General features: G+C 40.8%; 1 protein-coding gene across 8 annotated transcripts; it reads right to left on the bottom strand.

Moving 5' to 3' along the window:
• On the bottom strand, window positions 1-27709 carry LOC141623370 (2-methoxy-6-polyprenyl-1,4-benzoquinol methylase, mitochondrial-like). Of its 8 annotated transcripts, none has more exons than XM_074439482.1 (10): window positions 27460-27707; window positions 26257-26383; window positions 26016-26077; window positions 25024-25182; window positions 23963-24107; window positions 21951-22022; window positions 20844-20952; window positions 1639-1740; window positions 887-1400; window positions 1-260 (listed from the first exon to the last, which is right to left on the bottom strand). In XM_074439482.1, the coding sequence occupies exons 1-8, from the start codon at window positions 27551-27553 to the stop codon at window positions 1639-1641; spliced, it is 870 nt and encodes a 289-aa protein (XP_074295583.1). In that variant the 5' UTR covers window positions 27554-27707; the 3' UTR covers window positions 1-260; window positions 887-1400. The 8 variants fall into 8 exon arrangements, with proteins under 8 accessions (XP_074295583.1, XP_074295585.1, XP_074295584.1 ...); XM_074439484.1 differs by having other exon boundaries at window positions 1343-1400; XM_074439483.1 differs by having other exon boundaries at window positions 887-1397.
• Between the last annotated feature and the right edge of the window lie 90 nt (window positions 27710-27799).

Below are 27799 nucleotides of genomic sequence, written 5' to 3'. Positions count from 1 at the left end.
TGAGAGTTACCGGTACCTTGTTTATAGGACATCTCAAGTCAAATGTAGTTTGATAACAATCTTTGTACCAACATACTAGGATAACATGTCCAGTGACTCAGTGAGGTACTGATCACTATCTTCTAACAGATAGGGAATACCTTACAAAAAGTTGTACGGTATGATGGAGTTGGTTCCTCGTCTTCATTCCACGCCACAAATCTCATCTTCCAGTCTCTTTGCTGTGGCCTGTGCGTGTTCCGTCTTGATCAACGTCTATTCTGAAAAATATACCACACTCGTTTCTTTTCATATTTTGAGAAAAATGTTTTCATTATTTTTATATTCTAAGAACATAAAATGCACGCGATGCCCGTATTGCCTAGAATACCCAATTTTTTGATCTGGAAAACTTTAAGAGGCCATAACTCGCGTTTACGAGTTCAGAAAGTGACGATTTTTTTTTTTCAAATTGATCATCTTTCTGAAAACTACGACTTGAAAAAAAATTTGTCGAGTTTGGAATTCGTGACCAAGAGATATGGTCACTCGGAGTTTTTTCGGTCAAAAAAACTGACATACAAAAACTTCTAGCCACGGGATCGATTTGAATTTCTTTTTTATCATTTTCTAAACTCGTAAACGCGAGTTATGGCCTCTTAAAGTTTTTCGGACAAAAAATTGGGTATTTCGGGCAAAATGTCAAACCTCAAGGGCAACGTGTGCATTTTCCGTAGAATGTTTTCAATACATAACTTGATCATCCAGTTATGGAGAAGTATAATTTAGCACACAAGTCATGCAAAACTAATAAGCCAGGAATGGTCCAATCCCGGTTTCCCTAGTCTTTATACCAAAAGCAAATGTAACTAAATAATCTGAAGAGAGGGAGTAGGGACGATCTTACAATTAGCTCCATAGTTCAAGCCAAAGGCGTTTAGTGGAGCTTGTAAATGAGCCAAGCACAAAAATGGGAAGCCAATCTTGAACTCGATTATTAGCAGACAATAAAAAATCTTCACATTTAAGTGCTTAACCAATGGCTCCCCTGTGCGTTAACGGCCCCATTGCACCTAACAGGCTAACATTATCACCAGTTCATGGATGATTGCATTTAAAAACAGGTAAAAGGTGAATTTCGGACCTGACAGCCAATGCTCCATAGAGGTATATTGTATACCCACCCAGTCAAATTTGTGTTAATATTTTTCTAATCAATAAGTCAAGTATGCAGTTAGGGCCTTTTACAGAAAAAGACGAAGCAAGTTCTAAGTAGCTAGAAACCAGAAATCCTCTCAGATTTCAGATAAGCAGTAATCAGCACCAATTATCAACTGCAATATTAAGTACATTGACTACGCACCACTGTGGACTCTTTCCTCTTGTACCAGATACTTGCCCATTGCATGTTTTCGAGTCTTCTGGAGCGCAAAACAAAGTGTTACATTAGGAAGCACGAGATTCACAGCCAACTGTGTTACAAAAGAACAGAATAATACATTTAGGGTTTTGTCTTGGGAACTAGTAGAATTTTTCTCAACACAAAAATTAGTCTTTGGTGTTGAAAACATAAAATGTTATCCACTAAAGACTGCAATTTTGAGTCTTCTTTAGATGAACGGAAATACAAGTTTGCTATAGAACGGAAAGTCGCAGTACCTAAACTTTCAGACCGGAATGAATGGCAACCACTCCTCCAATGAGATTTTCATATTCTACCTTCTGAAAACCTGCTTCGGCTATCATAGAAGCAAACACATCCTGCAATGAATGTACAGAACAGAATGAGAAGGTGGATATCAGTGAAGATCAGTACCATTTCATCAAGTACTGTAGGTTCACAGATTCATACCCAGAGACATGAAACATATGAATAAATAAACAATTTGGTATTTCTGTCATGTAACCAATTTAGTGATGTAACCAATTTGGTATTTCTTTAAACATACAAGAACACAAAAAGCAGATAGGTATAGTGATGTAACCAATTTGGTATTCTGTCATGTCTCCTCCAGCCACGTCAACTGAAGGCCATCGTACCAAGTCACGAGAGACTAAACATCAATGCCGCGGGAAATTTATTTAAGTCTCGCACATATTCAGAGACCTCTCATGTTTAGCAGCTGGAAGATTACCCACCCATTGAAACAGGATGTAAACCAGCAACATGTGTGGATCGTGTACGGAGAGTATTATGAGACCTAATTAACTCCAAGATGTGAGGTTAGGGAATATTGTAATACTACTCTTGGATTGAGCGTAATAGTTATCGTGTAAAAGGAGGAAAATAACAAGGATAAGTAGGCGGTAGTTGTAGTGGCAGCAGATGGAGATGGAGATAGGCTAATAATAACTACCTCATGAAGAGGGTAACAGAAAGTTAGTAACCCATCTCCCCCCCTAGGGTAAGACATTACCATCGTATGAAAGCAATACTTTCCCCACCATCTCTTATATTCTGTTCACACCATCATCATTTTCCTCCTTTTCTCCTTAATTTGAGATTTATTACCTTCGTAATAATTACCTCCAATACAAGCGAACCCCAAGACTAGATTAACCCTTAGAAAACTACCAAGCAAGGATGAAAATGTAGTCAAAACCTGCGGTTGGCATCTTGAAGGAATTGCTAAGTCAAAGCCTATGTCCTATACTATTGCTAAGATGCAATTAGATTTGACAGTAATTGGTTATGTATTTAGTCCTCTGCTACTCATGCAAATGAAAAAAGTGGTTAAAATTCTGTGCAATGAGCACCATGTAACCCAGAAGAGTCCCAAGGGAACTAAAAGGACAAACAATATAAATTATTGGTCGTCAGGATGCTGAATTGCTGGTGAACAAGAGACATTGGTTGCCAGAAGAGCTTGTGCATCGTGCAGATACCTAAATACCATATTCAAAGGGGAAAATACCTTTCATGCCAGGTGTACCATCAGCGGGAAGGTCTACAACCTTATTAGTAACAATGGGAGCTGCGAAAAAATGCAACATCAACAGAGTTGGTGATTAAGCTCAAGACACCTTTAGATGTTCACGCTCATAAATACCTTAGATGTCACAATGACTTAACTAAAGGCACACTTTAAGAGTCACCAAACGTGTCTCACTTCCCTTCCACTCATTATCGTGACGAAATGTGATTGATATCATTCCTACTGAAGTCTGTCATCAATTAGTCAGCAGGCCTTGATAGGACATAAAATATAGTGGCAAACTAAACACCTAAGTTTCTCAGAAGGGTGTATGTTACATCCCTTTATCCCCAGTACTACCTCATCAAATCATAAAACAATACTTGGACAAAGAAACACTGATGAGAAATCGTTGACCCTGAATGGAGACACAAGTGATGAGATTTTGAATGATATAAAAGAAGGAACTAGACCCGAGGGGGCCTTTCCCTTTATCTGTTTATCCATTACACTTGTTTTCCTGAGCGCCCAAAGAAATTCCATCTGGATTATACACTTCAAGAGAGAAATTCAATATCTTATAGATCTAACCGCATATTTTTTTACTGCCGTATACGCCAGATTACATGATGAGGTTATACAGCAGATATTCAAGTGTAGGTCCAAGAGTTACTGTCGAAGAACTGGTCAAGTTTAGCAAAGTCACTGTTGACTGATATCTAAGAAATATGGAAGATAGAGAGTATCCATGAACAGAAGGTGAATAAACAAAATCAACATTGGATTTCGGAACCCCTTTCAGTAGGCTGAATGACTTGCTAGATATATAGTATGCTACAAAAGTATTCTTCCTCCAAGATACATTTAAGGAGTGGTGAATGGCAATACCAAAATATGACAAGAGAAGTAGGCAAAGTGTAAACTGCATCAAAAACAAAAGGGGGTTGTATGAGTGGTAACTCGTCTTTTTAGACTAACCCCCTAGTATTTAGTTGCAAACTTGCAAAACACTTTGTGAATCATTTGTTCCCACCCAGGAAAGTTAATTCCTTGCAGTCTTCTTTAATGGTATCTCTTCAAGAACACAACAGCTCGTGCAAATGAAGCTGGGAATTTGTAGCAGCGTCATTTTTTCACTCATAATAGTATTACGGTTCATCATCTTATTTCAAGAAATGGAAGTGCATCCAAATGAAATGGAAGTCATAGTGTCACACTATCCTGGGAACGCCAAAGTGCTTACGAGAATTTGAAACATTTCATGAGTTAGCCTCGTTTAATTTCAGGACCATCATTGCAATTGTCACTGAATGCATGAAACAAAGGGTCTACTCCTAAAGCTCTGGTGCTCACAAAAAAAAATTGAACTTAAATCCAGTCCTTGCCCTAGCTAATCTCGATACGTTGGTTCAAATTGAATAAGATGCATCTAAAATAGACATAAGGGAGTACTTTTGAAAGAAGGACAACCCACATCAAACTACAGTGATAATAATACCCTTTTTACTACTAAGAGAATAAGGATTTCTTTTAGTTTTCCCTCCAAAATGCATCTATCTAAATAAGGAAACAAGTGAAACTTTCTTTCTTCATACTATTATCTTTTCATTAAAATATAATCTTATAATTAAACTCTAATTTTTTGATTAAATTCAATATTATGATTTTTTTATTAAAATAAAATAATAAAATTGGTAATAATGGTAAACCATAAGTTGGTAATGTTTCATGAATGCAATAAATAACTTCGTGACCCAAAATATATATATATATATATATATATATATATATATATATATATATATATATATATATATATATAAGGATCCTGAAATTCCACCTATATATTTGAGTCCATGAGTCCATAAAACAATATCACGCACTATACAAAACAATATCACGGATTTTTTTTTTCAAATTTTTTTTTTTTAAATTTTTTTTTCGAAAATTTTTTTTTTTCAAATTTTTTTTTTCCGAAATTTTTTTTTTCAATTTTTTTTTTCGAAAAATTTTTTTTTTTTTTTTTTTTTTTTTTTTTTTAAACTGTGATATTGTTTAGTATAACGTGTGATATTGTATTTGATGGGGCATATTCTGCACCGCTGACCAAGTCAACATATTGAGCAAGGTCAAAGATATCCACAAAAAGTCAACGACTTAGACGACCTAGCCGATGCGGCCCATCGGCTGCTAACCTGGTCCCGGATGACAACCTGCCAAATAGGACACATATCCGCGTACTCATATCCAAGACCCCTCGGCGGTGAGTCACCGGGGCCCGCCGGCCAGACCATAGGTCCCTCGGCCGAGGGGTAGATCGATCTTTCCACCTGCTTGCTAGCCACTGGCCACTTGGCCACTACGTGACAAAAGGTGAAGTCTATAAATACTCCTCAACCTTCATCATTGAGGAAAGGATCCAATCCGAAAATACACAACTTAACCTAAATACACTATTCATCCTGTACAATCCTCCTTATCTCTCTACAATATATTCCTAGCCAATTAGCATACAACTTATACATCTAAGTTTACTGACTTGGGCGTCGGAGTGGGTACGCTTGGCTCAAAGCCAAGCCCTCGCCGTTCATTGTTGCAGGAGAGGCCGAGAGGAACGATTAAGACCAAAGGAGAATCCAACTCAAGACATCATTCAACAAGCCACGGGTGGTAACTATACTTGCTTCGGAATTACACCCTAACAATTGGCGCCGTCCCGTGGGGAGGCATACTAAAAGCTAATAAAATCCCTTAAAAACACAAAACAAAAACCCACCCAAAAGCTAAGAAGATGTCGAAACAAAGAAGAGGTGTTCGTAATCGACGAGCCCCTCCACCCGGATGATACCTTCAACAATGCGAGTCATGCGCCCCACCGCCGGAGTGATCCAACCGGAGTTCGGATGCCAATAACACCGGATGCGCCGCCGCCCGCCAACCAAGTCACCCTCATGGGACATGTGGTCGACGTGGCATTACTAAAGCAACTTCTAGACCTCATTGGTAGTACGTCGGCTCACACTGTCACACCGACAAGAGCGGCGGAACCCGCACAGAGACCAGGGCCTGAATGTGACTCCAAGAGACTTGAATGGAGCGCTAGAAGAAGCCGGCCTGTCAAAACGCCGGAAGAGCCTGGAATGCAAGTGGTGGACACAAGTCCCGACCGCGCTCGCGGAGGACAGCGTCACCGCCGCGACCCACGAGGCCCGCCCCGAGAAATGAAAGAAGTCCGACTCATCGAGTCGGAGAAGAAGAAGCCCGACTCGCCAGTCGTGAAGGAGTCCTTCCCGCCACGGGGAGAGGAGCCAAACTAGGGACGTGAGGAGCCGATCGCCGCGTGCCGTTCGACACGTGGTCGACAAATTCCTCGGCGACTACGTCCTAGAAATCCCGGTGCCAACTAAGCTAAAATTGCCACCCATATCGTACTCGGGAGAGAGGCGACCCATCCGACCACGCGGAGGCTTTCGAGTCCCACATGTCGGTATGGGAACAAACTGATGAGGTCCGTGCCGTGTCTTCCCCACAACCTTGCATGGGATGGCACAAAGCTGGTACAAAGGACTCCCCGACGGATCGATATACGGGTATGGCGACCTGAGAGAAAGATTTTTGGCCCAGTATTCCTGCAATAAGAGGAGGGCCGTCGAAACATCGGACCTCCTGACTATCAAGCAGGAGGGAGGCGAGACTCTCCGAAGCTATGTGAAGAGGTTCGACGCCAAAGTTCAGCAGGTTCGGGATCTGAATAGCGAACTGGCCGCCTTCGCCTTGATGATGAAAGGTCTCCCGAGAGGGGACTTAAAAAATGAGCTCATCAAGTGCGGCGGCCAAAGACTAGACTCCGCCAGGAAGATGGCCGACCAAGCCATTAAGGTGGAGGACTACCACAAGACTTGGGTAGGCCCCAGCGAGGCTGAGCACTCAGAAAAGAAGAGCCGCCGGGGGGATAATCCGGATGAAAGACGCCGTGACGACAATAGGTCACGGTCCGATGAACGACGCCGTGAGAATAATAGGTCACGGTCGGACAAACCTGCCAGGAGACAGGACTCGACGGGCACCGGGTGGAGTTCGGGAACGTACCACCAGAGGCGGTATAGTGATAAAACCCCACTCGTCGTATCAGCCGCCGAGGTCTTTGCCCTGAGCAAAAGCGAGGGCCAGAAGTGGGAGAAACCCCCCAAGCCAAAAAGTGACGGTGACACGAGCCAAGATCTTTGTGAGTACCACGGCCACACCCCGCCATTTAACCAACGACTCGCCGCATCTAAAGAATGCCATTGAAGAGATGATCCGGAAGGGGAGCCTCGGCAAGTACGTTGCCAAAGGCCAAAAGACCGACGCCGGCAAAGACAGGGTAAGAAATCCGTCTTGAACGGATAGAGTGATCCATGTTGTCATCTGGGGCAACGAGAACGGAGGGTCCGCTCATGGGCACAAACGGCACCCGAACGAGCTATATCAGGCCATCAACTTTGTGCCCAACACAACGATCCCCGCTTCCAACATCCCCGATATAACCATCGGAAGGAAGGACTACGAAGGAGTCATCGCTCCTCACAACGACCCACTTGTAGTCAATTTGGACATATCCAACCACCTGGTCAAGAGGTGCCCGATTGACACAAAGGGCGCGTACACGAACATCATGTTCGGGAGTGCTTCCTCGGCCTCGGCACGAAAGTCAAGGACTTGAGCCCTGCACCAACCCACTATACAAACTTCTGGGGCCGGCCTGGTACCACTGGGATCAATCCGACTCCCGGTAACGTTCGGCGAAAAGAAAGCGGCTAAGAATGTCCTAGCCGAGTTCGTGGTCATCGACGGCTCGTCCGCCTACAACGTTCTCATAGGCCGAGTCACCACGAGCGAGGCCGACGCGGTGATGTCCATCCGGGCCCTAACACTGATGTATGTCTCGGACCGGGGGAAGCGCATAAGCTCGTCTCCAAAGACGAGAATGACGAGGTGGTCAACGTCCGGATAGCCGCCGGAGGATGCAACATGCAATCCCTCAAAGTGGCAAAGAAATCGAAAAAGGGAAAGGTCTATCCTTACAACGGAGGGCGACCTCATGGATGTAACTAGTGGTCGACTAGGCCATTAGGACCCTGGTAATCTCGGGAATAATCTATGTAGCGGCGGAGGTGTCCAAAACAGCTGTGGGCACCCCGACGCATGTTTTTACCTAAATGAAAAATCGTCCAAGTCTTCCATCGAATGTTCGCTCTTCCCATAGTCACTAGGAAGCGTGAGACGCCGACTCACACCGTCATACCGACAAGAGCGGCAGTCTTTATCGATGCAGATGTCGGCTCACACACCGTCATACCGACAAGAGCGGCGATCTCTACGAAGAAACAGCGCCGTCGCATCACCCCAAGTAGTAGACGCCACGGCGATCACCCCAAGAGGGTTGACGCCGTCGCATCACTCAAGTGGTAGACGCCACGGCGATCGATAACAAGAAATGACAGATCTTTGGCTCACACTTTGTCACACACCGACAAGAGCGGCAATCACCGCTAGGAAGCAGACACCTCGATGGCAATGACCAACGCAGGTGATACTCGCAGAGCGTTCAAAACGCCTTGGAAGCGTTAACACAATTGAGATACGCACTCTAGACTGCCTCGGCCAAGCCGAGGCTGGAACAAAAGAGACACTCAATTAATAACGTAAGGAGACAACCCAGACGAAGACATAGACGCTAAGGTACGATCGAGACGCACAAATACTAGCGCAAGAAAAAGAAGTGAGGTAAAAACCTCGGCCGGGCGGGAGGCAAAAGAAACGAACTCTTATTAAGAATGTTCAACGAATTACAAGAAATTACAAGCATAAGCCAAAAGACAAAAGGTTACGATATTATCTCCCTATGTCCGTTGTTGCTCACCATCAAAGAGCGCAGCGCACTTTCTTCGGCGGGTAACCCAAATAGCTCTCTTAGCGGCCTCGGCTTCAAGACCTCGGCCTTAGCCTCGGCGGCCTCAAATTTCACCCCTTGCCCGCTTGCTTCCTCCGTGGCCTCTTTAGCCTTCTCGGCAAAGAAGAGTGCCTTCTCGGCGCCCGCCTCCTTCTCCGCCTTCTCCCTCACCGCCTCTTTAGCCTTCTCCGCCACGGCCTTCTCCTTGGCTTCGAGCTTGTCATCAAGCAGCTCGTCATATCTATCCCACGGAAAGGAACCATCAAGAGGGAAGAGCTCTTCAATCACTTCCCTAGCGGCTCCTTCGGCCAAATCCCTAATTCAAAGACACATGTTAGGGAGCATGACGGTTTGAAGCATCTCAATGTCCTTCTCCTTTTGCCTAATGACGGCCTCTTTGCTCCGAACCACCTCCGATCGGGCCTTAAACAGTCCCTGGATTCATTCCTCTCGCTGGAGGTAGAGGTCGGCGTGCCTCGAACAAGTTTACACTTCTCCAAAGCTTAGCGGCCTTCGCCCCGCGGCCCTCGGCCTTGGCTCTCTCAAAGAAGGACCTCCTTTTCAACGTCCCGCCTAAGTTTTCTTTCACCAAGAGCGCCCTCTCAAAGATCTCCCCTAAGCCTCTGCTCATTGAGAAGATCCTGCTTTGCCTTCGCGGCCACCTTCTTAGTGGCATTAAGCTCAAAAGCGGATTGAGCCACGGCCTTCTCCTGCTCTACGATACGAGCACCGGTAAGACTGTTCCACCTCGCCAGCTCCTTGATCAGCTCCGTGCCCTCATCTATGAGCTGGGAGAAGGAAACCTTCTGGGATGAAGGGACAGTGGTGACCCTTTGATCACCTACTGTAGGCCGGGAGAAGGAAACCTTCGGGATGAAGGGACAAAGTGGTGACATTTTGATCACCGGCTGCACAGGGGAGGAAAACCTTCGGGATGAAGAGTTCACGGTGACGTGTTGATCACCCGCCCGCACGTAACTCCCCTCCACTTGTCGCCCAACAGGGAGGCGGCAGACGATCGGTCGATCTACAAAATTTAAAGTAGGCATAAGTATCGACATACGCAGACATGTCGGATAGCCTGTCACAGGCAGCGCCTAAGGAACCAGCTAAATCTGAAGCCACAGATAGAACAATACCGTGCTTGGCCTTCTTGGCCGAAAGACGCGTTTCCTCGTCAGCAGCAGAATCAACGGTCGCGGTAAAGACCGTCTGCTTTCTTTTACGGACAAGGGGCGACCCCTCCTCCTCGTCGGAGTCATCCCCGTTGGAGATACAAACGATCTCCACCGTCTTCTTCTGAACAGGGGGGATGGAAGGCGGAGCCGATGTCGACGCCACCACCGCCGAGGACTTCGTTTTTCGCGTGTGGCGCGGCACGTTACTAACGACCTTCGCCTGGGTCTCCACCGCACTCAAGCTTTTCAGCCGCTGCTCCATGAGATCAGTCGGCGACCTCCTGCGGTCATTGGGGAGAGCTTTGGGACGTAAGTTGGCAACGGTCTTATCTTTGTTCAGCCCCATTCTCCGGAGGATATCCTCAGACAGGTCCGGTCCAAAATGGCCTGCGAAGGAAACGAAGCAAGAATTAAGTAGAAGAAATAAATCAAAGTTCAAAGACACAAGGAGAACGGTGATGGGCCTCACACCGACCCCACTCACCCCGCGCTAGGGCCGGTATGAGGCCGACGTGACAGAGCAGCTCATCTTGAAGAATAATCTGAGTCGGGGGCAGCCATCCCTTCTCAAAGATCGAGCAATGCACGCCCGCTCCTCATCCTCGAAAGAGGAACCTTCGAAGCGTCCATTTTCACCTTACCCCGGGAGGTACACTCCTCATACTCTTCCCGGTTCTCACACCGCAAGTAAACGGGGCTCGAAAGACCGGGGCAATGGGTAATCCTCCCAAGACTTGGACGTACACCCACCGCCGTTGCCCTCTTTGCAAGAAGTAAGCTTGTTCACGGAGACATAGCCGGCTCCATCTCAGACGCCGTACCACCCCACTTTACCAATTGACGGTCGAAGACTCGTGGAGTCGGCGGAATAAGTTGATTGTCGGGATCTCCCCCTAAAGAGACAAAGCCACACAAACCCAACTATCGTCCTCATGGCCAGGCGGATGTAGTTGGGCCACCGCGACGTTCATAGCTCGATAATGGCCACGACGTATTTATTCGGAGGAAACCGCACCCATACTCCAAATGCCCCGATGTACACGCCGGTGTGACCCGGTGGAGGGCAACAGACCGCCGCGACCCTTTTTAGGAATAACCATCTTATACCCCTCACCGAACGAGAAATGGCCTCCGAAAAATGTCTCGCCGGAACAACTGGCGAACTTATGGGACCAACCACGTTCAAGACCCGGTCGTGCGGGGCTCGCCATGATCCGGACAGACAGACGACCTCCCACCATCGAAGGGGTCCCCTCATCCTCATCGCATCCTCACCCTCATCCTCCCGTCCCTCCGAAATTGGTGGATCGACTACGGGAGAAGGAGACCTAGGGCCCCCAAACCTTATCGGAATGGCGTCTAGTATCTCCTCCCCATCAAGACGCAATGGGGAATCCTCCGCATGAAGTACTAGTCCCTGGCGCCGAGAGCGACATAATAGCAACAATTATTTAACAAAATAAAAAGTAAAGAAGTTTGTTCTCCGCCGGCCACATGATCAACCAGGCCACATGATCAACCAGGCCAGACAGCGCCGGCCGGGGGCAATCAAAAACTACCGGCACTCTCAAACCCGGTCTCGACCAGCGTCCCTTTCTTTTTTTCCACATCGGATGCCCAATACACACCCATGTGGAGGGGGGATATGGTACGGCCTAAGAAAGACCAGGCAGAGGCAAAAGAAGCCGCCGCAGAAGAAGCCGATGCAGAAATTTTCCGCAAAATACCTACGCAGAATATACGCTCAAACGTACATCGGAGCCCATACCACGGCATAGACTACGGCTGGGGCAAATTGATGGGGCATATTCTCGCACCGTGACCAAGTCAACATATTGAGCAAGGTCAAAGATATCCACAAAGTCAACGACTTAGACGACCTAGCCGATCGGCCCATCGGCTGCCAACTGGGTCCCGGCATGACAACCCGCCACCGGAACACATATCCGCGTACTCATATCCAAGACCCCTCGGCGGTGAGTCAACCGGGCCCGCCGGCCTGCCATAGGTCCCTCGGCCGAGGGGTAGATCAGTCTTTCCACCCGCTAGCCACTTGGCCACTTGGCCACTACGTGACAAAAGGTGAAGTCTATAAATACTCCTCAACCTTCATTGAGGAAAGGATCCAATCCAGAAATACACAACTTAACCTAAATACACTATTCATCTGGTACAATCCTCCTTATCTCTCTACAATATATTCCTAGCCAACTAGCATACAACTTATACATCTAAGTTTACTGACTTGGGCGTCGGAGTGGGTACGCTTGGCTCAAAGCCAAGCCCTCAGTTCGTTCATTGTTGCAGGAGAGGCCGAGAGGAACGATTAAGACCAAGGGAGAATCCAACTCAAGACATCATTCAACAAGCCACGGGTGGTAACTATACTTGCTCTGGAATTACACCCGGAACAGTATTACAAAACAATATCACGATTTTTTTTTTCGAATTTTTATTTTCATTTTTTTTTCGAAAAAGTTTATGTGATATTGTTTAGTATAACGTGTGATATTGTATTACAAAACAATATCACGATTTTTTTTTTTCAATTTTTTTTTTTTCGAAAAAGTTTTTTTTTTTTTTTTTTATGTAAGATGTGATATTGTTTAGTATAACGTGTGATATTGTATTACAAAACAATATCACGACTTTTTTTTCAATTTTTTTTTCAAATTTTTTTTTTCGATTTTTTTTTTTTTTGAATATAAGCTGTGATATTGTTTAATATAAAGTGTGATATTGTATCATGGACTCACGGACTCAAAAAGATAGGGTGGACTCATGTGATCCTAATTCTATATATATATATATATATATATATATATATATATATATATATATAGAGATTGAATCATGTGAGGCACCCTTCTTAGGGTGAGGCGGCTGGACCCATCTCCACCATCCGATCAAAAACAAATGAATGCACCAGATTGTGCCACGTCCCACTAATTAAAATCTCAGGTATGTTGCTCATTTCCCGTCGTTTTATATCATTTATTCAACTCTCCTTCCACTCTCCTCTTTCTCTCTCTTTGTCATTTATCTCCAGTCTTCAGCTTCTTCAATTTTGTGCTTTCCATCACCATTTTCGTCGCATTTCGATCATCTTCAATGCCTGCAACGATTCCGTTCTTCACTACTATCAACATCTTCAACAATTTCGAAACACTTGGATTGTTTTTCTCGAATTATTTGAATTCAACAAAAGCTCGACGTCGATCGATGAATGAAGATGAAGAAGAGCGATTGAATCGATCAACTAGGTGAAGAATCGACGATGAAGCGAGAGGAGCGGCAAGAGAATGAGAATGACGAGCCGATTTAGCGAACATGAGACTACTGATCAGTAGTGAGATTGATTCATGAACATCTTTCTAAAGAGTTGACGAATGCGGCGAGACAAATTGCGGCGACGAACATTTATACAGATAAGTTTGAATTTTAGTTTGAATCGAACAAATTGCGTTGGTTTTTTGTTGAATATCAAAAGAATTCTGTGAATATTTTAGTTTGAATCGAACAAAAGGAGTTGGAATTTTTGTGTATGCTGATATTTCTGCCTAATTGTTGAAGAATTATCATGTTTTTTTTGGTAAAATGTGAGAGAGTATACCTTGGCTACACTAGCATAATAATAGTCCCCATTTCTTCAACCAGTTGCGGTCATTCCTGCTGGGATTTTTGTCTACCTTGGCTTTTATCCTGCGACATACCTCCTCCTTGATCTGTGCAGCTAGTTTCTGAGGTCTGATGAGAACAGAATGGAAGTGAGCTGCATTCCTTTGGCTCCATACATGGTAATACAACAGCATTCCACAAAGCAGGTAATGAACCCGTTGTTTTAGACTGTTTTTTGCGTGTTGGAGACCACCATGTATACCGACATGAATATTGAAGCCACACCATTGTTCTAGCAGTTGCAGAACCTGGGTACTATATTGACAGTCGAAGAACAGATGGGATTGAGTCTCGCTTGCCCCGTCGGATGATACACTGTCATCGATCGAGCAAAGATCCCGATGTCGAACAGTTTTTCTTTCACGTTTAGTCCCTTATGCATACTGATCCAGGTGATGATAGCATGCTTAGGAATGATCCAAGTGCTCCATATCAATGGAGTCCAGTGCTGTTGATGATGCTTATATCTAAGCCATTCATAGCCATTTCTAACTGTGTACCCCTTAGTGTTAGGTGTCCAGGTATTATCAGTATAGCCATTCTTCAGTTTATCCTTTATTTTACAGATGTTTTTCCACGCCCATGCAGCATCAGGAGAAGGAGAGTAATTGTGTTTTGATTTGATAGAATTATCATGTTATTTTATTAGTTTGATGTGTTTTGATTTGATAGAAAATCTATGAATCTTATTGAGTTTTGTTAAAAATTGAGAGGTATAATAATAGTTTGTTCTTTGATCAATCCACTCGCTTTTTGGTTATCAATCATTTTACTTGAATGGGATGTGTGTATAATTCATTCAACATTTGTTATTTCGATCAAATGGAAGACAAATAAAATTAGCTATACACTGTACATGATTCATAATGCACAATTGCAAAACCGAAGTTCTGTGTTCCTATTTGTCTCAGATTTATACGAGCTATCTTGTTATTTACTTCAGTATGGAAACTAGTGAATAGAGGTAATTGGACTATCATGGCCGAAAAATCTTCATAGTTTTAGAGACTTGAAGACGGCGAAAAGGGCATCCGAAACCGCAGATGAGGATCTACGACAAAGGACGTGTCCGCAAGGAATCATGCCATGCTCGCTTTTGTCAGATCTCGCCTCTTTAGCCGCACTTTCCGCCTTGTCCTGCATTTATCACAATGAGATCAAATCAGGTGTAGAAGAATCACCAAATAACTAGCATTAAAAGTGATTGAAAATGTCCGTGACGAGACGAGAGGTACTCAGGTGGTTCCGGCGACTGGTGAGCTCCATTAGAGGTGTGTAATTTAAGATGGTGAATTAGAAGGAGATTGAAGAAGTAAAGCGTAGAAGGGTCAAGTGTGACTTATAATTGTCTACTTTCATATCGGATTTGGCCATTGTCGTCTATTAGCTCAAAAGGTAGAGCAATGTGTTATTGCACATGGTGTGGGTTCGAGCCCCACATAGACGAACATATATAAAGCACTAGTTACACTTTGTAGTAACATTAGTTGTTCTATGTGGTAACAATAATTATCGAACAAAGTGATGCTAGCTAAGAATAACACTAGTTATTTGATAATGTAACATTGTTTCGTATATATAATAACACTGTTTATTTGATAAAGTAACACTTATGTTACATATATTGATAATAGAAGCTCATGTAGGAATTGAACCTACATCCTTTGTGCAATTGCACAAATGCTCTACCAATTGAGCTAATGAGCTAGTTTAGTAGAAACCGAATATTCCACCAACACACTACGATTGATGTAATGGCCACAATATAAGTTTATAAGTCACCACTTCACCCGAGTATTCGAGTCATATGTTTCTCATGTTATTCCAAAGAGCATGTAGTGTTATTCCAAAGAAACTTATGATGACCAAGTTTCACAAAACAAGCCCTAAGATTCACTAAATAAAGTATGAGATTCACAAAAATAAGGTCTGAGATTCACCAAATAAGGAAAAGAGCAAAAAAACGTGATTTTAACCACTTATGATGACCAAGTTTCACATAACAACCTCTAAGATTCATCGAACAAGGTCCGAGATTCACAAAACAAAGTCTGAGATTCACCTAATAAAGAAAAGAGCAAAATAGGTTATTTTAACCAATTATGATGATCAAGTTTCACAAAACAAGCCTTAAGATTCACTGAATAAGATATGAGATTCACAAAATAAGGTCTGAGATTCACCAAATAAGGAAAAGAGCAAAAAACGTGATTTTAACCACTTATGATGACCAAGTTTCACAAAACAAGCTCTAAGATTCACTTAACAAGGTCTGAGATTCACAAATCAAAGTCTGAGATTCACCTAATAAAGAAAAGAGCAAAATAGGTGATTTTAACCACTTATGATGATCAAGTTTCACAAAACAAGCCTTAAGATTCACTAAATAAGGTATGAGATTCACAAAATAAGGACTGAGATTCACAAAATAAGGCAAAGAACAAAATAGGTGATTTTAACCACTTATGATGACCAAGTTTCACAAAACAAGCTCTCAGATTCACTGAACAAGGTCTGAGATTCACAAAATAAGGTCTGAGATTCACCTAATAAAGAAAAGAGCAAAATAGGTTATTTTAACAACTTATGATGATCAAGTTTCACAAAAACAAGCCTTAAGATTCACTGAATAAGGTATGAGATTCACATAATAAGGTATGAGATTCACCAAATAAGGAAAAGAGCAAAAAACGTGATTTTAACCACTTATGATGACTAAGTTTCACAAAACAACCTCTAAGATTCACCGAACGAGCAGTCCGAGATTCACAAAACAAAGTCCGAGATTCACCTAATAAAGAAAAGAGCAAAATAGGTGATTTTAACCACTTATGATGATCAAGTTTCACAAAACAAGCCTTAAGATTCACCGAATAAGGTATGAGATTCACAAAATAAGGACTGAGATTCACAAAATAAGGCAAAGAACAAAATAGGTGATTCCTAACACCTATAATGACCAAGTTTTAGAAAATTATCTTACATGTTCACAAAACAAGCTATAGGATTCACAACATAAGGACCGAGATTCACAAAATCACCTATTTGGAGCACTTGTTGGTATCTCCCCGAACGAGTGGCTTGTCAACTGGTTTTTTTGGAGCTATTACACAAAAGAAGATAAAGGGGAAAAGGTTGTTTAGTGAAATGAGGAAAGGAAATACGGGTCAATTAAAGGCATACGGAGAACATTAAACTAATTAAAAGAATGATGCAGCCAATGTCTTTTACACGGTCAAGAGAAGGATTCTTCAGACACAATTAGCATTTTCAAGTGAAAAAGAAAAGCAAAGCCAATAGAAAGCAATGTCTTTGAAGTTAGATATCTTTTGCAACATGTTCATCAGCACACCAAATTCGACAAATTTCAATGTCGTTTCCCTCAATTATACAAATAAATATCATGATTAAACTAATAGTAACAATGAACATCAACTAACAAGTACAGTAACAAATCTCAAACACAAATCACAAACAACGATGATCACATTTCAAATCATCGCTCTTTGAATCACGCAAGCTGACACAGAAATGGCAACAAACTTAAAAGAGACCGAAACCAATACCTGAGCAGGATAACTAATGTATTTCAAAGCCTCAATCCCCATAGCCGGGACAATTGTATTCGTAAATTCCGCACTCCAATAACACCATCATGGTCATGGAGCACCTCCCTTACTTCCTCTACACCAAAGATTAATCGCTGCTCACTTGCTCAGACACCAGCAAAATTGCATTAAAACCATGTCACCTAAACTGCATAATACAAGCTTAAAGTACCAAATTCAGCTAAACTGTTTCCGTTTAAGAGAATCAGAGATAAACCAATGCTTACATATAAAGGACCAGATCAAACAGATTACATTTTTGCGCCAAATTTTATATAATAAGTTGACGTTTGTAAAGCTGTTGTTGTTTGTTCGATTACCCACTAAAATTCGCACAATCAAGTAATCAACCAAATACTCACATGATAATTAATCACCTATTCCCACCACACTTTCCTCATATTACACAAAATCGAGCCTTCGATTCCACTACAATCACAATATTTTACAAACTAAAACCGAAACACAAATTAATCGAGCTCAATTTTGATCAAAATTATGAAATTACCTCGAAATTATTCAAATCTTCTTCCAAATTGCTGAAATCACGTTGTTGTATGTTATTTTGATGAAATTACCTTCAAATTAATCGAATAAAGTCTTCTGAAATTGCTGAAATCACGATATTATTGCTGTAGCTTGTTGATCGGCAAATCGCTGCAATTGGAATCACGATATTAATCGGTTCACAACCCTCACGGAATTCATCAATTGGAATGAACAATAGCTGCAATTGATGAATCGTTGATTAGTTTATGGAGTTTGGGTTTGGAATCTATGAACAATCGCTACAATCACATATTAATCGTTGATGAAGAAATTTTGTTTAGATGTTTAGAAAAGATGAACTGACAAATTAGGAAAAGATGAATTGACGACCACATTGAATTAGCCCGTTTAAGATCAGTCCACATTCAGTCCGCCCCAAGTTTAATGAATGAATTTGGTGAGACCGGCCGCCTCGCCATAATGAGGTGCCTCACCGGATCCGGCCTCTATATATATATATATATATATATATATATATATATATATATATTTGGAGAAAATTTATAAAACGAAATCCTTAGTTTTAGGGTAGAAAAAATATTTTCATAAAAACACACATTTCATAACTTTACAAAATTCTCTTTGATTAGTTTTCCATTTCAATTTTTTATGTTCATATCAAACTACAATAGAGTGAAATATTAAAACATTAATGAGGTGTCGATTTAAAATGTATAAATAATACCCTAAAAAATAAAAATTGTATATATATCGCGCATGTATTGCGCGGGATCTATACTAGTGTATATATTAAATAAATAAATGCAATATTCAACTTAGATGGAGAGTGCTATGCTCTAGTCATGTTTCTTAAACAAAGTCACGGCCCTGTTAAAGAGTGCACTCTCCATAAAGACCATGAATCACTAAAATAATGTTAAAGAGTATCGAACACACACTAACCAGTGGACCACAGACATGCCAACTAGGTTGAGTACTTACAGCAGGTCACCTTTGTGATTAGGCACAATCAAGGAACAAGTCAACAAAATGTGGTGATTCAATCACTGTCCTAGAAGGTATTATTTATACATGGATGATGGATCAAGATCTTGAGATTTGAATTTTGAAAATCCAAAAGAATTATAGCGGATAAATGAAGAGTTCAAAACTCGTGGCTGAGGGGGTTGTACAATCCCTTGATAGTACCAATATGGCCTTAGCTAGATGTCAGTAACAAGGACAGCTTCACGGCAGTAGTGGTTTAGTGGACTGATTTTAAAATGGCTCATTTCAGTCTGACCTAAAACTAAGATGCAAGTTCTAAGTGGCATTATTTTCCTGAGAAGTTCTGAAGCTCCTTGGCATTCTAATGCTAGTGTCTCGAGATTTATTGTTACTACTCCCTTCTATTAGGTTGTTTACATTTTTCAAAATATGTGGCACACCTAGAAAAGTATACACAACCACATGGAACGGGGGGAGTATATCCTGTGCCACTTGCCACCCTCAAATTAATTGGCAGACAGATGTCACAGCAGAATCCATTCACGTATGCTATGAGGGGTTTGAATTCAAAAAACTTTCAAGGACTGGCATTCCATCTTAGCTTATGCTGTGTTTGTTTTCAATAGAAACCCAACCAAAGCTCATGGCGGATCCCAACTTGAAATTGTTGATGGAGTGAACCCTTAGTTCCCCTTGCTTTGAATCCATTACCTATTGTGGACTCAAATTGGGAAAATGCATACGGTGGAGGAAGAAAAAAGTGATCAATACAAATAAGCAGATGGTTAGTATAAGAAAGTAAGAAACCAGCACATCTATTTCAGATTATCAGGCGTGGATCCATCTCATATATGAAAGGTTTCTTCCAAAGGCAAGGTCATGCTTGATCCAAAGGCGCCCTTAAAAGGTACTTGAAAGATTAGGGAAAATGCATATTAGTTTTAGACACCCGTACATTCAATTATGCAGATTTAACTCCCTACGTTTCATAGCTATGTTACTCCGACACTTCACCTAATTGCCGTATTGCGTATCCGATACGTATTGTGTCCGATACGACACGAGTCACACAACACTTCGACACTTCATTTTAGACCAAAAAATTGAAAACTTGGTACAAAATAGCTGTATGCCTGTATCCGATACTCCGACACCGTGTTGTGTCCGATACTTGCAGACGAGTCAGAGTAACATAGTTTCATAGGGTTATGAAGAATATCAGATTTGATGGTGAAGGTCTCTACACAAAGTGACATCAACAAAAACCAGATTAGGCCACTGATTTACAGTATTTATGGGTATCAACTTGGTAAGAACCATGAATCATACTTCCAAGATAAATTGACAGCAAAGGATCAAGATGTAGAAAAGTGAAGAGAAGTAGTCAGGATTTCAAGTGGCGAGTTAATCTAAACATGATTATAAGTCCAACGAAAATGAGCCCAATTAGATGACCCAAAATACTAATTCCTCTACTCCACTTTCTCCTTCCTATTTCAAGTGGAGTAGAGAGACTACATACATACAACATATCTAAGGACGTCACGTTTCCAACTCAATGCCAATATGGGGAGGTTCAAACTATGTCCTACAATTTCAACTTCATGCCTTCATATAATCATATTCTATCTGAGAGAATATTCTATATACATGTCTTAGGGCTTGTTTGGATTGCAAAATAGGAAGGAAAAGGAGCGGAGGGGGATAGGGGAAAAGGAAAGGGAGGGGAGAAAAGGGGAGGGAGAATGGGGTATGGTTGTTTGGATACAATTTCGCATCAAATATTTTCTATGATGGAGGGATTTTGGTTTGCCTTGGAGGAAGGAAAATGGATCCCTCCAAGCACCCCCTTTCCCTCCTACCCCATTTGTTATCCAAACAAGGGATTTTGTATCCTTTCCCTCCCCTCCCTTTCCTTCCAAAACCCTTCATCCAATCACACCCTTAATGATAAAGCACCAACAATCCTAAATGAAGAGAAACAATTATTTTTAGACAAAGAGGCACTTCATTGTATTGTATCCAAAACCGAATGAGTTATATAAAGACAAATCACCTGTGGGGGGAAGCGACGAATACTTTCAACCAAATACTGGTAAGATTCTCTATCACCTGTAACCAACTCTCCTACTGATGGAATGATGGAAAATGAATAGAAATCATACCTGCAAATAAGATTTGCTCTGACAAGTAAGCATAGTAATTCAAACTAGCTAAAGAACCAAACCCATTATACTACACAAAGCAAGATCCACGGCATATTAATTAATAATATTTAGCATTATGTTCTAGCAACAATGTAAGTAGACAAGTCATTTCATAAAGTGGTCATGTTGATGGAAAGGAATTCCTTCCAAAGTCCAGATCAAGCGTTACTGCATATTAGCACTATCTATGTCTTATTGACGACATTACGTGTAAGTTGTAGAAGAGAGATTCTCACATTCTATTCTAAAGTTCCTGTTATGGCTCAAATTCTACATGATTCCTTGCTTTTTTATTGGGTTATTTCAGGGGTTTGGAACTTAATCCTTCACAGAATTTACTCATGCTGGTTTTTGTTGTTACTTGAATCCTTTAAAGCTCTACCCTTTAATGTAATCGTTGGCAAACATCAGTAACTTATTGCATTTGAAGTAGGCAATGTAAGATGTAACTAGACACACATTTACATGACAGTATGAGCAATCAAGCTAAATTCAGGAGTAAAAAATGTATCACAACTCTCTCTCTTTCTACAATTTTAGAAGATAAAGAGATTTAACTTAGGCCAGTAGCTTAGTGCCTATCTCATAGGCACTGCCAATGAGGGTAAGCACCATTTTCAAACTTGGGTGTCCCACCAACCAGTAATCAAAGAATCTCTCTCAAATAAAAAAAGAAAAAATGTCCCTTTGGGGTATCCAACAAACAATGACCTCACTTTTGTCCACTGGGGTTGATATTCTCCCTTATAAGGTTCCCCTTTTGGAGACCTGGTTCCCGTTACAACTTTCTCCATGGATTGTGAATCATTTTTTATCTGAGGACATTTTCGTGGAATGTTCATGACACGCGATAAGGATGTGCGGGATAAAAAGGAAAACAGCATGATAAGATCGGAGTAAAGTTTGAAAAGGAAATAAGTTGCTCTCTAATGTAGGTAAGCTAAAGGTCCACTTACAATTGTTTGAAAACAGGAATTTCGACATGGCTCAATTCAAGGCAAAGAAATCTCCCTCCATGTTTCAGTACCCTGTAACAAACAAAACATAGAAAATGAGATTGGTGTTGTTAAAACTAGAATCCAATAACAACAACAACAACAACATTACCCCAGTGCCTCAATGGTTCCCGCAAATTGCGGGGTAAGGGGGGGTCGGATGTACGCAGCCTTACCCTTGTGTTAGCAACACAAAGAGGCTGTTTCCGAATGACCCAAGATGAAAATTGCGTCGAGAATTGCATCGAAGGACCGCTACTTCACAAAAGAAAGAAGCACGGCCACTTTAGTGAGCCATTTTGATTTATTCCATTATAATCCATAACCAAAGAGTAACAAGTCTTTGGCTCCATAGGAAATATGGAAGAAACTAGAATCCAATACATGCGCATAAAAAAAAATAGTGAAAAATATTGACGCTAAATAAGAAATTTATATAACCATACCTATGTCTAAATGGATACAACTGTAGACCTTAACAGTTCAAATGTAGAGGCATAGCTATGTTTCACAAGTTGTTCACTTAAAAACATTCCCAACTGCAGCAACAAATCAGAAAACTAAACTATCTTCTATGAGAAAGAATTCTTCCAAATACATAACAGAACTCCGACTGTATAAGCAGTCACGTCATTAAATGACAGCGAAACATTATGATAGCAAAACTCCAGAATGATTACAGACCACGGTGAAGCATTGTGAAAGAAGAATTTCAGAAACCAATTTAAATAGGAAATAATCACTTGCACTTTGTGAAAATATTGAAATTATTGCACATTCGAACTATAATATTGTTAACTACTCCCTAAATTCATTCCATTTCCATATGTTTTTCAAAATCTCCTCAGATATTTTGAAAAACGTATGGAAATGGAATGAATAGAGGGACTATATTTATGGGATTCCACAGGCATTAGACACAGCACAAAGGAATGTCAAGGAATAATATAATAAACAGGAATGCTAAAAAATGAATGTGCACATGGTACTTCAGTACTTCTCATTGACTATTGACAGTATTATACATAGACATCAAGTTTCCAAACCATTTCAGATGAGTACATAAAATTGAGATGCACTCTAAAGATCTTGACCTGCTTTACTTTTCTCCAGAATCTATATGAATTTAGCACTTTCTGACCTTATTTTAAAGGTCAATTACCAGAACTGAAGGGCAAGTGGGTAACCTATACTGTGAATCAATTCAGTCTCACTATATGGTACAAGTCAAAATTGATAAAACTATAAGATGCTCTTCAGCAGTCACAAATCTAATATAGGATGAGGCACGATTAAACTCAGGATCGCCTGGAAAACTAAGTTACTTCGACTCATCACTTATGGCGTTGTACCTATGTCATGGGGTCGTACCCAAGTCATCAGACAGGATGTCAATGAATATAGGAATTGAGTCCGAACCCTGACCCTAACAAATCTCGGACTCCTCCTAGAAAAGACGGAATGGGAGGCTCATGTGACAATAGTAGAGGAAGCAATCGTCTATGAAAGATTTAATATGATTTTTGAACGATTCTTGGCACAATTAGCATACATCTCTCCATCTTATGCCACAAACATCTTGATAGATGAACCATCTCAACCAAAACCTTTAGGTGATGGTTGAGGCCCAACTATTATATTTATATCCTATTACGCCCCCTCACTCGAATGCCCATTGGGCTTGAAGAGTCCAACACTAAGTAATTCAAGAATATAAGAAAAGTTTGGGTTTGGGTTTGAAGACGTGTTTCCCAACCCAGCTCCTCATTTTGAGAAAGACCTCGTTGTTTAAAAATTGGGTTATGGAGAGTCCAACACTTTGTACATAGCTACATATACCAATACCCAACAACCATAACTGACACCAAGTAACATAAATGAAAAACGAACACAATAGCTTAAAATGAGGATGGCTCAGCGATTTGATACTTAAATCAGTATTAAAATTCACCAGCATTCAATATGACACTTGCCTATATGCTTCTGCCAGAACCTTTTCTATGTGTGTAACATTCCTGACGCCAAATGCAATAGTGTAGCCGTCCATCGAATTATCTTCAAACTTCAAGGCTTCTGCGTCTCCTTCTACCCATATTAATGGTCTATTATCTTTGAGACCTGTAAAACCAGACCAATTAGATAGTAAGATAAGCAGAATCTTCATAAAACAGTTGGTGTAAATTTAGAGGAAATATCACAGAGTCACAAGGAGAAACAGAATGAAACCACAGGGATGATTACAACAACAACAACATTACCCCAGTGCCTCAATGGCTCCCGCAAATTGCGGGGTAAGGGGGGTCGGATGTACGCAGCCTTACCATTGTGTTAGAAACACAAAGAGGCTGTTTCCGAATGACCCAAGATGAAAATTGCGTCGGGAACTACATCGAATGACTGCTACTTCACAAGAGAAAGAAGCAGAGCCACTTTAGTGAGCCATTTTGCTTTACTCCATCATAATCCAAAACCAAAGAGTAATGAGTCTTTGGCTCCATTGGAAAAATGGAAAAAAAACCACAGGGATGATTCTGAGAAGTGAAATAGTTAATGATACAAGCATGAACAAATTCAAGGTCACTAGAACATCATTTAAAGTCACAGTATTGATATTATTGCCGCAACGCGATGATACGAAGGTGATGGACAATGATGCAGTTAATCACAAGTTTTTTGCTCGGTCATATAAGCTGTATTTGTCTAGTCTGTGTATTGTTGTTTTATACTCTTATCATAACTACTGGTGTCCAGTTGCCAAATGAGAAATCAGAAACAGAAAAACTAAAATGATGAACTGATGGTAAGAGGAACATTTAGCTCTAACAGAATATATGAAACTTTAAGAACAAACACACTACATGAAATTCTTAAAAGTGCTGTTAAATTAGCATAGAGATGACAATACAATCACCAGGACTCAAGCAAATTTCTTGGAGTATGAGTGCCTACCACATTCTGTCTGTGAAATAAGCTCAAGAGCTACCAAAAAGAAAAGATAAAAGGCAAAAAATGTATGTATGATTTTGTTGTTTACCTCTTTCCAAAGCCCTTTTTTTACCAACATTTAACATGTTTGGGTTGATGTCACACACATATATCTTAGTTTCTTCATGAAGGTGGTCTTCAGATTCATCTCTTAGTGCTCTGAGGTTAACCATGTTTATAGAGTCCAGAACCCGGAAGGCAATATCACCTGCCATATTTATGAGGAATAAAAATAGAAATGTTCAATGCAACTCAAATATATAAATAAGTCAATTATATACGCTCGCTTCAAACAAGTGATAGAAGACAGCTGTACGTCATCATATTCATGTTAGAAAGGCTCAATTGCTCAAAGTTGGGTATGCAGATTGGAAACAGACAGTAAGCAATGCTAATTGAAGGAAGAGATTACAGTTTCAATTAGAAGCCATGTTGTGCAGGGCTTGAATCATTGGAATAAATATTTAATGGTATATCTTATGACACAAATAGAAGCTCAACTGAATATATGGACATAGGTATATGCTTAAAGTCAGTTCTGACTTCAAAACCTGCTTCTTAAATCAGAATACTACATGGTTATATTTGTCGAAAAAATTCTGGCAGTGAGCATGATTCTTATGTCACACTTTGATACAATGTTTGAACTTCTAAATTATCCACGCAACATCTTAGTTGTATGAGCATAAAAGAATGACTTAGTGCCTGTTTGTGGTCCAAATTTCAATCATTACTCCAAAAACTTTACGGGATCACTCGTGAGCTAAGGCAGAAAAGGAAGAGAAAGGTGCCTATTTTGAATCTCCGAAAACTGACTAAAATTTCTAAGTAATCAGATAAGTTACAGATGTAGATCTAATCTAATTAGATGTTAAAACTACATACCCATTTAATTCGTGTCTTAAATCCAACTGTTATATTAATTTCTCTTTCTCAAATAGACATGCCTTCAAGAGGTTATATACTTATATTGCTTTCCATGATAACTTGATCCGTAAAATTACAACTGACTGTAACGGGAAGTAGGAATAGAATACTGACCTGTCCCTCCAGCCACATCCAGATGCTCCATTCCAGGAAACGGGTTCAGTTCTTCTACCAGCCTGACATGACAGGAAATACTGTTTACACACCTAATACAACATCAACAACAATAACAATATTCACGCAGTGCCTCAAATGCTCATTGAATAAGGGGAAAACCCTCTTCCCTCACCCCAACACACACGGACATTTGATAGACAACTTAATCGATAGAAAGACATACTACAAACAAACAAACCTGTCCTTCCACAATCTATGAAGTCCAGCACTCATCACATCATTCATCAGATCATATTTAGAAGCAACATTGGTAAAGACATTTCCGACCAGCTGACTTTTCTCTTCCTCACGCACCTCCTTAAATCCTGAAAGCAAAAATTACTTTACGTACCTATCTAAAAATATGAATGTTTCCTAAACTAATCAAGAACAGAAACCTAGCTACCGAGCAATTATAAGGCCCTTCAATGAGCAGGCATCCAAAGGCAGAGATTGCTTCATAATAACTATGATGCATAAAGCAAATCATGTCGACGTTCATAATATTCTTCACATCCACGAGTTGGATACAAATTTCTCCAGTCTGCTTGAAATGGCCAAGTTTTATACTATCTCCATAGTCCATCCCAAATTAATTGATTGTACCTGATACGTTGATCTAAACTCTAAAGAATACGTAGGGATGCAAAGTGAAAATTTCAAATATTTCATATAAGCAACATTAAAAAGGTGTAGTTATTATGTTGTGAGAAAAAATCATTAAAAGTGAACAAGGATGACCACTAAAATCAAATGGTGACGATATAAAGAGGATGAAGGGAGTACAATCAAAAGACTTTTGAGTTTTGCTAAGGACCTTCTATTTCCGGTTTTTTCTCTAACCCTCTCCTCCAATAACAATTAAATAGAATACGTAGTACTTGTGTATCAGCCGGTGATCATAGAAGGTTAGAGAAGGCAGAAAAGAGAAAGTCGGTAGCAGTCCTAAGAGACTTTTGTTCGGTACTTTTAATGTCCGAAATCGTATTCATGTTGTGATTGAGAAAGTGATCACTGAAAAAGTGAAGGCTCCTCGAAGATTTTTGTTCACTATATGTATTTCAGTACTTGTAATGTCCGAAATCGTATCCGGAGAAAACGATGATCGAAAATGAAGGCAAATACGATGTTAGAAGAAGAGTAACATCTCAAGTTACCTTGATCACAGCTCAACAATCAAAAAATTGGTTGAATTAAAATTCTAGGTCTCGGCGACTAACATATGATATGACTAAACTATCAATGAATTCGTAATTTGGATCATTCCTAAAATCAGCGATACGAAATCAACGCAGTATAACACCAACAATTTAGAAGAATTGAGAAATGAAACGATTCAAACAAAAAACAATAGGATGAATGTGCGGAAAAATGCGAAGAGAGGAGAGGAGAGGAGTGATACCGAAGCTAGTGGCATGAGAGTGTAAACGAGAAGCAGATGATAGCATAGGCAAAACCTTAGAGCGTGATGCTCTTGAAATTGCTCGCAACGCCATTGTTGTAAGTTTGTAACAATCAATATGCTTACAATTTTGGTGTCTAATATAGAGCTGTGGAGAAGAAGACACGGAGGAACGGAGGTGTGGAATTCATGAATCATCAAGAGATGAACACCTTTCATGACTCGACGAAATGTGGGCTTTTCGTGTCGTGACTCGTGACCCATTTCTTTACGTTTTTATGAGAGCAGATTTTTTTGTTCCATTAACGACTTTTAGCCCCCGTTCTTTTGAACTTAATTT

Source organism: Silene latifolia, chromosome X, assembly GCF_048544455.1.
Source record: "Silene latifolia isolate original U9 population chromosome X, ASM4854445v1, whole genome shotgun sequence".
Classification (NCBI taxonomy): Eukaryota; Viridiplantae; Streptophyta; class Magnoliopsida; order Caryophyllales; family Caryophyllaceae; genus Silene; species Silene latifolia.
This window is presented reverse-complemented; position numbering and strand designations above follow the sequence as displayed.